Source organism: Netta rufina, assembly GCF_964035555.1.
Source record: "Netta rufina genome assembly, chromosome: 2".
Taxonomy (NCBI): domain Eukaryota; kingdom Metazoa; phylum Chordata; class Aves; order Anseriformes; family Anatidae; genus Netta; species Netta rufina.
Window position 1 is genome coordinate 90482196 of NC_140124.1, and position 12553 is coordinate 90494748.

The window sequence follows — 12553 nt, forward strand, 5'->3', positions numbered from 1 at the left end:
AAGCTCCTGTGAGTTCAAAGCTGAGATGAGATGGCTCCTTACACCCCATATAAACTTCCCAGGATAGGTCAAAGAAGCTATGTTGCACTTGAAATTGCAGATAGAGCAAAATAACTTTCAGATAAATTGCTCAGGTACAACTTATGATTTAATGAACACCTAGGCCAACAGTGGTTAATAGCTTTATTAGAAAACTTGGTGTCGGGACAGAATGCCCCATACAGGGTTACTGATGGCTACAGAGAGCACTGCTACACAGGCACCTTGCCAACCAGGGGACCTCAACCAGCTAAAGAAATTATTTTAATGAGGATTTTGTGAGATCAAAGCAGACGATTACAGCACCCTGTGCCCACTGGGGAACAAGGCTGGGGGTGCATGCAGTACTGTGACTGGCTGAGGGGCAACTCTGTAGAAAAAAGCCTAGGGCGTCCACGGTGGTGCCTGAAGGAGGAAGCCCTGGAGACGCCCAGCCTGAGCTGTGCCAGCATACTGGGAGGGCAGGGCCAGCTGGTGAGCTCCCCAGTCTGTACCAGAAAGCATTTAGGTTATGGGGCAGCTGGAGCCCAGGCTACGCAAGGGGAGGTGGAAGGCAGGGCAGCCTGTCTGTGGCAAGCTAAATGGTGTGGGTGAACACCAGGAAAGGAGCCCTTGTTCCCCAGCCCTCCTTCTGCTTTCACAGCAGGGCATTTTCCAGGCTTCCAACTTTAGGTGCTGTAAGAGCAGGCATGCTGCGAGGCCCCCGGCACTGAGCCTGCCTGGGGGGAGGGCAGAGGGCCCTGAGGCACGGGATGGGAGCGGCCATGCGCTGAGCGGCCATGTGCTGAGCAGCAGGGCTGGGGCTGCACACAGCCAAGGGGATGGCAGCTCTGAAGGCACCAGGCTGGCTGCGCCTCACCCCTTTGGGGATATGGTGGGGCACTGCTGTAGGCCTTGCTGAAGCCATGGGCTTCATGGAGTTCGCTGCTCTTCCCTCGTCCTGCTAGGCATTCATGCCTTCAGAGCATGGGCTTGGGCACCGGGGCAAAGAGCCCAAGCAATGTAGCACCTTCCATTTTGGGCTCTACGAGCCTCCCCTGTGGCTGGCTTACCACTCGCCGAGCCTCAGGGCTTTCTGGTGACAGCTAAGCTTGGCTGGAAGGAGGACCACCAGAAGTGGCTGCTCACCTTTTGTGTGGCACAGGAGAAAACAGATTGCTGTGGCAAAAAGGAGAAGCCATGCGCCATGAAGAGGATGTGGAGGAGAAATAGAGCCTGTGACAAAGGAGCAGTACCCTGCAATGTGACTGATGATATGGAGCCCATGGAGGTAGATCCACTTCAGGATGAAGAAGAACCGGTGAAGACCTGCACCACCACAGATAACATGGCACAACACCAATGTGCCAGAACTCCCTGCTGGGTGGCCACATCAATGGTACCGCAGGAACACCTGAACTACGCCATATCTGCAGCATGGCCTCCATGCCCAGAAGCAGCTGGCAGAGGACATCCGCAGATATCTTGCAGGTTTGTCTGCAAGTTCTCCTAGCAGTCAGTGATTCCTTTGTTGCTGGGAGAGCTTGCAGGCTTGCCTGCAGGATGTCCTTCCTTCCCACCGCTGCACTGGGGTTACAGGAGCTTCCCCCACCGTCCCCCCAAGAGGGCCACTGTGGGCCTTGGGTCCTGAAGTCGGGGGGGTATCTCAGTCTGAGGACAAGAAGGCTACCCAACGGGTGCTGGAAGACAAAGACACACTGTCCATGGCAGTGCACAAAGAACAGGAGCAGATCAATCAACACAGTTAGGGAGACAGCTGCTCCCCTGAACCAACAGAAGACTTCGGGTCTGCCTGGAAGAATTACTAGAATGCATTGAGGTCCATTGAAGACACTTCATTAGGAGTTCTTCCCAAGACTGGGCAATAAATAATAAAAATAAAAATAATAATAATAAATAATAATAATAATTAAAAAAAAAAAAAACAGTAAAAAAAAAAAAAACTTTCTTACTTGTCATTTTGCAACTGCATCTGGACTCCTACATCCCCTTTTGCTCTCCCCAGTGCAGCAAAGATACCACTGTGTGCAGTGTGGGCCCAGCCCAGGGCACTGAAAATAGCGATGGCCTGGGACACACAGCAGGCAAGGGCAGGCTGAGGGAACTCTTTTGGTCAGCATTAAGGAGAGAAGGCTCCTTAAGGAGAGAAGGCCCATTAAGGGGTGGACCTGATGGCTGACTATAGCTGCCTACTGGGAGGGTATAGAGAAGGTCTTAAGTCTTCTCAGAGGTGCACAGTGTCAGAAAGATGAGTGGCACCAGGCCCACACTTGTAGGTAGAAACAGCTAAATGAAAGGAGAAGACTATCCCTACAGGGGCGTGCAGACAGAAGAGCTTTAGAGGCTGTGGAGTCCTTGTCCTGCTGGGTATCTGACCTTGACCAAACAAGGCTGGACGTTCCCAGATGTCACCTTGTACTTCATGTGCTGCTCAGTGATCTGGCAGATGCAGCCCCTAGTCTTCCCAGATAACGACGGGAGGGTGCTCAGTTGGTTAATTCTAAAAAAATTTGCCTGGACTGCAAATACCATGAGTAGAGGCAATCTCCCTCCAAATTAAAAACCAAAAACTTTGCAACAGCTGTTGCTACTGATAATGATACAGAGGTAAGCTAAGAAAATATTTAAACACAAGCTACGTTCAGAGGAAAAAGATTTTCTATTCCTGCAATGAAAGGAAGGTGTTTGCAGCATGCCAGTAATTTTCAGTTTTCCTCTATGCCAGCTCCTAAAAATGTTCCAGTGGAGATGAAGATTCTCATACAGTTAATTCAAGCTGGCTGCCAATAGCCTTGCTTTCCTCTTAGTTCACTTCTGTGAAATCCTAAGAAACAGCCCATGGTACCTTGGGAGTCTGCAGCTCTGGGCTGAAAAAGTACTCTAATATCATCGTCAGAAAGGAACTAAAAAAATCTAATAATTACCTTTATCTCAAAGGCAATACAGATGCCTAAATTTCATGCTTGGGAAGAGCACAGAAAGCTGAGGAAGAGATTAGTTCCTGTTCCAGCAGTCCTGTTTTCTGACCAGAGCGTGTTAAAGCCTATTTGATCTGTAGATCACTTTCTCAGGGCTTTTGTAGAGTCAGGAGAAGAACTGTGCCTTTCCACGGAAAAAGCAGAGGATGACAGGAAGACCAGCAAAAAAGCCATTTGAGGAAACCAGTAAAAGCATAACTTGTGCAATTACCATGATGTTGGAAACAATTTGAGAGGGAGAGAAAGTTTTGTAATGCCATCTCCTGCATGAACATTCATGAAAACTTATTTTACTTTTTACCATTTCCATTATGCAAAAAAGCTTCTGAATAAACTTATAAAAGGATGTGGATGGGGGTGCCGCTTTTTAACGCAAAATAGCACTTGAAAGCTTTGGCCCTGTCAAAGCACTGTTTTCTGTTTGTTTTAAGTATCTGACTCATTCAATCAAGAAGTCATTCAGATCAAGAAGTCAACATTCGGCATCCAGATTCCCCTATTCCACCCCCTAATGTAAGCAACCTTTTAATGTAGTTACTAGTTTCAACTGACTCTTCCGAAAAGCCCACTGCAGGCAATTCCATATGGCTGCAAAAGGAAGACAAGGAACCCTACAAATATTATTGTAAGGTAAAAAAACGATGAGTGATACAAACCTGCCAGTATGAACTAACAATGTGAGGCACTCAGGTGTCCTCTGCAATCCCTGCAGGTTTCCCTGTCTCCCTAGAGACACAGTGACCACTATTACCAGGAGACAGTAAGCTCTGTCTTTTCTTCACCTCCATGGTTGGACTCTCTCAGCTCCAGCTTGTACTCTAGTAAAAGGATCCCCTTTTTCGTGAAAAGATCCTCAGATGCTTCAGCTGTTCTCATCCCTTGCCCTTTTAGAGTTCTTGGTAAGAGCAGCAACTTGATGCACTTTAAACCAAGAAGTCCTTTTGTCCTAGCTTGCCTTCTGAAAGCATCAAACATCCCATCCATGATAAGGCTGGCAGTCCATTATTCTGTTGCAAGCACGGTCTGCTGTTCTTCTCAAGTATCCACTTGATCTTCACGGGACACACTCTGCTGACCCTTGAATGCTTTTGTGAATCCACTCAAATGCATGTATCTTTTCCCAATGACCAAGCATAGAATCAGTCCATTTTTGCCATAGCATACATAGGTTTATTCTTTTTTTTTTTTTTTTTGGTGGACTCTCCAGTGTTATGGTCCTCCTGCCTTGATTAAAAAAAAAAAATAAAATTGTTTTCTTTACTTTCACCCCTGTCCTTAAATACATGAAACAACACGAATGTTCTATGGCATCCACTCTGTGAAAGAATTAAGCCTCAACCATAAAGCTTTTTTATTTTATTTATTTTGCCAATTGTAACTACTGTGCAGAACAGAGCAGGAATTAGTGTAATGCGTTTAAGTGAAATGTGCTCAAGACCAGCCACTTGGGTCTCCACAAGCACTGGAATTTTCTTGAGCACAAGCTATGTGGAGCTGCAAAGCATCCAGTCACACTTTACACCTCCAGGCTTTTGTAAGGCTCAGAGCAAAACATCCCTACGTACTTACTGACCTTCAGAGCAGGTTTGACGCCTACAACACCCTCAGCTGTGACCATGAATTAAAACACAGTGGTAAGGAGGTGTTAAGTAAAGCCTTATCTACAAAATACTTTCCTAAATTTTGTGAACACAAAAATTTGGAGGCCTTTTTTTTTTTTTTTCCAGGGAAGACTCACTTAAGACTAGAGCACAAAGGTGTCAGTACCATCACTTAAGACTATACTTCATCATTAAAAAAATTAATACCTGTGCTATCTTAAACTGAAATTGGTCATAAAGACACCTTTTACACTAGAATAGTGTACAGTGAACTCGAAAGCAAAAAGCTCGCAGTGACACCAAAGGCAACAGGATGACACACCCCTTGGTTCCTGCTAGGGTCACAGAACCACAATTATTTGCAACCAAACTAAGAAATTCTGTTAAATTCAAAATTATTTCTTTCAGATGCATCTGTAGCATAGAGTTTCACTTTGATTTAATACTACGCAAAGTCAGAAAAAGATTTGTAAAACATCTGGTTTTAGCCTGAATAAAATAGTACAGTTCAAAACACCACAAAAACTTCTTTGCGGAAACTCCTTCTCATCTGCCCTTTGATCTTGGTTTTGCAGAACATTTATCTTGTTTTCAGAGTATCTAGTAATTCTTAGTCCAAATGAATTGTAAAGTCAGATAGACTAACAGCTAGCTTATAATGAAAGAAAACTGTAATCCTCTAATGAGAAAAGGCTGCTACAGAGGCCTTGCACATGCCCATTTCGTACTCCTGAAAATGCATTTAGGGTCATGCTGTGTACGGATTACTTGAAGATTTTTTTTCATGGCTCTTTACTGAAATTCAACAAAATTGATCACACGTGTATTTCAAATCCTGTCATGGCAATGTTTTAATTATCACCACACACACTAAGACAAAGAACTGAAAAGTCCCAGGCACAGAATTATTTCTGGACACCAAGCAGCATATCGGAATTCAATATCACCAAGCAGCAGCATTCATGAAAGCCTTGCACATCCCAGCCCGAGTCTGCTCAGAGCCATCTCAGGAGCATCTTGATACGTGACTTGGTTTATCTGCAGCCCAGATAAACTACACATGAATAATGGAGAGCCACCTGAGCATCCTTCAAGACCATTATCCTATCCTAATTCATATAACATATGATAACCTGCTTCAGCCCAAGCAGGATTTTGCTTTGCAGAGCTGAGGTGACAGGAGCAGAACTTACAACTAAATGTCAACACAGATCCTCACTATCACACAAAACAGTTGTATATGCAAGATTATTCCCTCTTTTCTTGGCAGTGAAATGTCATATCCTATGCTTGTCTGGTATAGCATAGCTCTCATTAGATTTATTAGAGAAATGTTGAAAGCTGATGCTGCTCAATCCCAGCAACAAAAAGGAAGTCATCTTTAATTCTGGAAGCTTGTGCCCAAGCACTTCTCACATCCTGAAAAAAAATAAACTGAAACAGTTTGTAACAAACAGACAACAAATCTGACTAAATCTGTGAAACAGAACAAGGGAAACCACTTCAACTTCTGTTCCAACCATGCACAAAGGAAAAATAAAAGCAAAATCTGTTCACTGTCCTGGAAACACTGGGCACTTGACTTTTATACACGTAAAAAGAGGTGGAGAAGCATCACTAATAGACAGTGTGACAACCACCAGCCCTGCATGGCTGCTTCTCAAGCCTTTACCACGGATATGGACTTCAGCCTTCCTGGAAAACCAAGAACTGGAGACGCTCTGGGAATTCTTCGTGTTTTGGAGCCTGTCAAAACGTTCACAGGCTGCCATACAGCCCTGGACAGCTGCAGCTGGAAGTAGTTACTCACTCATCAGATGTTCAGCATCTCTACGGAGACAGCCAGGCTGCGTTTGCACAGTTACTGAGTTGGCATTCATATCATTGCCACTATTAGCAGTTGATGCACTGAGTATTATGTGATATTGTTACCTGCACAGCTCCTGGGACCCTCCAGCTGCGACCTGCATTTGTTGCTCTGGGCTACCACCCACACACACACACAGCCTGCAACCACCAGTCCCAAAGAGCTCATAATCCAGAGGAACAAGAGATTCAGGGAGAGGAAACAGTCACAGATTAATTTGATAGCTTATTCAAGGAGAAATGGCATGTTTATGACAGAAGCAGAAAAGGAAACCTTCTGCATTGCTGAAGTATTTACCAGTCTCGCTTTTTCCCAATATTCAATGTATTGAACGCTGAGGCTTCTCCTATTTTTTTTTCCCCTGCTTAACACGGAGTCAGTTACACTGTTAAGCAGTACATAAGGAAAAGGCTCCCAGATAGCATGCTTGAGGTTAATTGAGTTTGAGTTGCTCTTTTCTCCTAATATCCCTCAGACACTTGAAAAAAAAATAATAGTGTTAATATCAAAAGCAAGCAATTGAAAAAAAAACCTCCTGATTTGAATGACAACAAACACTTTAATTAAAATTTATATACAGCAGAAGTAGCCACGATGCACCTAATATCTCCAGGGCTCTGAGCTGAAAGCTGCTGGAACATCCAGGAGCCTAGTTCACAGTGAAACACAGAAAACAAAGGCATTGAGATATTATTTGTTGTTGTCCAACTTGCTTTATTCTCACACTGCAGTGCTGAAAAACTGTATGGTGAAGCATACATGATCCTGACCCTCCCAGAAGAATCAGGACTCCAGAGCATCTATACAGATGAGGATCTCAGTGTCTGGATCAGCGGGTCCTAACACACTGTTGATGGTTAGGGCCAGTCTGGGCCATACAGTCCTTGCCCCTTCTTTTCCTTCCATTGTCTTACTTGGAATACTGCTTTCATCAGAGCCACTCTTCTCCATCTCCTCCCTCCGCTGCCTTCTTACCTCTCACTGTAAATGAATCGAAATCCTATTTAGGAACAAGTCAATATTCAGAAAACAGTGCAGCCTGCCAGGACAGCTCACTGCCATCCAGCCCTGGCTCTCACCTCTTCACGGAGCTCTGTCCTGCCTCGTAGCCACGAGCACCTGCAGGAGGCACAGGCTGTCCTTCCACAAAGTCTTGCTGCACACATTGTAAATCCAGCACTGCCCAGTGTGCCAGATACACTGTGTGTGTGTGAGCATGTCCTCACCATGGAGTGCCCACAGACCGTGATACATCTACACCCACAGCTGGGAAAGGCTGTCCCGTACCACCCTTCCTTAAGCCAAGGACAAGGGGTCTTTGTGATGTTAGAGACTGGACATAAAGGAGTTAAATGTTCACTTAGAGATACTTTAGGAAAAGGTATTTTAATGCTTTTGCTTCCGTTTACTCCCAACTCAAGTTTCACACCTTAAGGATTATAGCAGCCCACTTGGAAATAATGAACAGCGTTTAAAGCTGTATCATTTTTTCTTCCTCCTCGATTACTCTACAGATGTTCTTGTCATCAGAAACAGGAGCAGGAGGGAAACAGAAGGAAATTCCAGGCTAATCAACAATAGGCATCCTTCTGTTGGATTTCCTGTAACACACAGGGAGGGCATCCATGTTTTGCCATCACGGGACAGACAACAAGGACTAAGAATACAACTGTAGGAGCGGAGAGATCTGTATCCTGAGAGAACCTTACAATATGGTGCAGCTCACATGGAGTGGTAAACCACCCAGAAGCTCTTTTTCTTATGATAATCTGGAGTAAGAGACAAAGAAAGAACAAGCCTGAACATGAAATTAATAACCATTAGCTAGCAGCAGTCTAAAATAAATGTCAGGAACCCAAAACAACCACGGAATGTGTTTCACATGACCAGTTTCTGGAAAAAAAATAAATCAATAAACCACTTCCTCATGGCAACTCTGCTTCTGCAGTGAGATCTCACGAGATTTTGCTATTGCTATTTCCAGCCTTGAATCAAGCTTTCAAGCCTTCCTGCTTTGTTAGAACCCTCCCCACTAAAAGTGATTGAAAACCCAATAAACTTTCCTACTAAACCATTGCAGAGACCTTCTACATTTGAGTGACACCCTTCAACTACCCCAACTACATATGGACTGAGCGAGCGTGCCACTGTCAAGATGCATATGAGATGTTAATAAAGTTTAATTTCTGTAAGAAATATAAATAGCAGTTCCAATATTTTCTTTCCACCCCCCAATGGGTCATCTCCTGAGCATCCCACTTTGGAGATGGCCTAGAAGACCCGGACACAGCAAGTTATCTCCCATCTGACCACTAGAAGGGCTGCAGAGCACTACGTCTCGGGAGTTACTTTACTGAGTTTGGTAGGAAAAAGAGTTGGTTTAAAGCCATTATAATGCAACTACAGTAAGGTGCAGTTTAGTTCTTCATTACAACTTATAAATTGTAATTAGTCAAGGTAGTGGGCAACAGCAGGCAACGCACCCGTGTCATGTTTTAAAATTTCTCACTTTTTAATAAAGACTTTCTGCTACATGAAGTTTTCCCACACACCAACAGAACTTAACAACCCCTCTCCTCCCCGAGTATTTCTGCTTCTGGAGTTAACACCGGGTAACTTTAATTCAGCAGTACACAAAGATTTGCTTTAGAATAAAATCTTTCACAGCTCTTTAGATTGGATGATTCTCTCCATCCTATTATCCATGGATATCTTCAAACAGCACAAGATGCAAACTGATGCAGAAGTCACTGAATAGGCTCTAGAGTATCTTTTTATTGCTGACATCTTTCCCAATTTCATGTGTTTGCTTTTTTTTGTGTGTGTGTGTTTTTTTTTGTTTTGTTTTGTTTTGTTTTGTTTGCATTGAGGGTGTTATTTTTATATATTAAGAATAAGCTGTTCAAACATTAGAGTTTCCCCCCACTTTTTTTTTTTTTAAGCAGACAAGCTCTCATAATGATTTTCTTTTCCAAATCAGTTATCAACACTGCTTGGTCTGACTTGTTGGCAAAGTTACTAAGAAACACACGGCACTGAAAAGCTGTTGGCCTTGGAGCACAGGAGCAATCTCCACCATTCAAAGGCCATTCTGTGTTCTCTTACTTACAATGGTGGCTTAAAGATGTTTAGCACTCAACAATACATAATAAAGACAAAGCCTTAGAGCCTCCAGGAGTTTACACAACTTTAATCTCCCAGTCTTGCAATTGCCACTGTGTGGCTTGGCTGGCACTAAGCAGAGGCACACGAAGGCTATGCATTAATTGCTATGCAAATGAAATGAGCAGGTCACAAGTTCAAAACAGACCATGAAAGGCTTTTAAAAGCATGGAACCTCTTTGTACAGAGTGCTGGGGACGATAGAAGCTTGTGCCTTGAATCCCTCTAAGCTCTCCACTCTGCTCAACTTCAGCCAGGCAAAACCCCAAAAGCAAATGAGAGCTTCTAGCCTTGCACTTGTGGAGGTGACGACCTTATCACCCATCCGGATCCAGGAAAACATAACCCAAAGCCCTGCAAACACTGTTGGCTTTTTCATGTCCCCAAAAGCTGGTCGTAGCTCTTATCCTTCTGTAACAGTAGATGTCATGATTTACTTTCACATCCCCAACCCAACATGATGACTGAAAGAAACAGCACGCAGACAAAGCTAAGTTCTAAAACACTTGCACGTACAGGCACACTTTGCACTGAACACCAGGGATAGAGCTATCTATGGAAGAGAATACTTGTTCACATTTCTGCTTCATCCTTCTTACCATTCAAAAGAGCCTCCAGTTTTGCGAATATTCAAGAAAAAGCATTTTTCACTTCTTCAGCCAGGTCTTCTGGCTCCAGTCTGCTCTCTTTCTTGCTAGGAAAAGATGTTTAGCTCTCCCTTTCACCTTTCTTTCTTCCCAAACATTACTGAATTCCTTATAGGTAACTACTCTTAACAATCAGGTTCCCAATTAAGTGATTTGACAGTCAGCTACAGTGTCACCCTTTTCTCTTCTAATGAGCAGGCACTGCTCTGTTAGCTGTGTCCTAATGATCAGCTCCATCACAAAAGGCTATACATTTCATGTAATACACATTTTTTGAGGAACACAGGTGCAAAAACTTACTACGAACCTCCATCCCATTATGGACATACTTCATTCAGAAATCATTTTCCAGTGAAAAATACATACACCCTTAAATTAACTGGGATATTAGGTTATTTTTTATACAGTTAATCTACTAACTTCTTCCCCAAAAGCACGGATTCCCTTTCTCAGTATCAATTCATTACTGTATCCAGACAAATTTGCTATTTGTTGCTCAAAGCTGTTGGTTCACACCCAGACCATGACAGTGCAGTTGGTAAAACACTGATCTAATTGAATCACATTGACCCATGCTTGTTAGAGAATAAAGCCAAGAATTCTGAGACAATAATAGTTAAAACCTGCTTTTAACAAGATGTCGATGTTTCTGCTGTTATCCCATTCTTTTGTTTTAATGTCACAGAATACATCTTTATTCTCTTGCTTTCCGAAAAATGTTTACACACTAACCAGATAACCTAAAAGCAAACACATTTTCCAAGTCTGCACACTGTCAATCCAGGCTGTACTCACACCGATACCTCAGCATGTAAGGTGAATGAAGAAAATAATTTATAGCAATACAGTTTATGTAAGGTTGCGGTCCTTTAACCTAATCTCTCTGCATTTTAAATACTGTACTTCCCACCCCTCCTTTTACCTAGATGGTGGGCATCACTGGATAGGGAACAGAAGGAAAGCTTTTCTCTCCTATCACAAACAGTTTACAGAGCAACACAATCTTTGCATGGAACAGCTAGGATAGGAGTAGCACAAAACCTTTGCTTGTAAGGTATTTAACTCATTTATAATACCACGAGGCTACTAAATGAAGCATGTTTTCCTTTACCCACAATCGTTGCTTTTTCATATTTAGCATGATGAAGTCATCATGCACGTATCACAAAATAACATATGCCTAACTTTGAAGATTTAAATTTATTTGCAAGATCCACACACAACATCAGTTGTTTCAGCAGTGTATCCCCTAATGCCTACACATCTCTGTGAAACTGCACTGAGAACACTTTTAGAATACGCAACACAACCTACCGCAGAACATAAAAAATGACTAAATTTATACTTACTGTAATCTGGGAAGCATCCATGAACTGTAGGCCAAAGTAATCAGTTTCCACAAGGTCCAAATGATATACAATCTGGTCAAATAGCTCCTGTCCCTTCGCATGTTTCTGTAACAGAAAAGAAAGTGTTTTTGGTTTGTTTGTTTTGTGACTGTGTGTATTGGGGAGCCAGGTGTGTGGGATTTTTGTTGTGGTTTAAGTTTAAATATGGGGAGAAGCATTGCACAATGGAAAATAGTATCTAAATAGTAATCCTAGGTATTCTGAAGAACCACATGGACTTTTTTTTTCCCCCAAGAAATAAGTGACATGTTTCATGTGCTGCTATTCCAACAGCATCCAACTTTATTCTCAAAGAAAACAGTCAAATTTCACTGTAACTCAGAGTACAGGAGAGAAACAGAACACTTACAGGACGTTCAATCTTTCAAATCATGGAGCAAAAAATACCCCAGGAAGCCAAATTCTCCACTAAACACTTGCTTGACACACTGCCCGAAATCTGCTGGCTGTTATCACATGTTGACTGTAGTCATGCAGTGCCACATACCACCACTTCAGCTGCAAAATACATTCTGGACAGCTTGAATGCTTAAAGAGCACCACGAGGGAAATTAATGGGATTTGATAAGAATCCTTCAATCACGTTGCTAATTGCAATCGCATTTATAGCCTTCAAATGGAGCAAAGAATTATAGCTTTTTGGTTTTATTTAGCATGAGACTTGTAACACACAGGCATGGAAACGAAGCTAACCCAAATCATAGACTATGGTACTAGCAAGAAAGTAAGCTGATCTTAAAGCTCAGCTGCAATCTGCACATCTACTTGTTCAGAGTACAGAATTGAAGCACCCAGTGCTTCAATTTTCAATGCTAGAAGAAGTGGAGCATGGAGGTTACAGGTGGGTAGG

The 12553-nt window shown here is 43.0% G+C and overlaps 1 protein-coding gene across 2 annotated transcripts in view; it reads right to left on the bottom strand.

Annotated features, from left to right (window-relative positions):
• Positions 1 to 12553, bottom strand: part of EPB41L4B (erythrocyte membrane protein band 4.1 like 4B) — a gene marked incomplete at both ends in the record, with an annotated part of 163375 nt that overhangs the window by 103480 nt on the left and 47342 nt on the right. For both annotated transcript variants that reach the window (XM_084283244.1, XM_084283245.1), the window contains one exon: positions 11644 to 11748. In XM_084283244.1, the coding sequence (XP_084139370.1) occupies positions 11644 to 11748 (105 nt within the window). The remainder of the gene's footprint in view (positions 1 to 11643; positions 11749 to 12553) is intronic.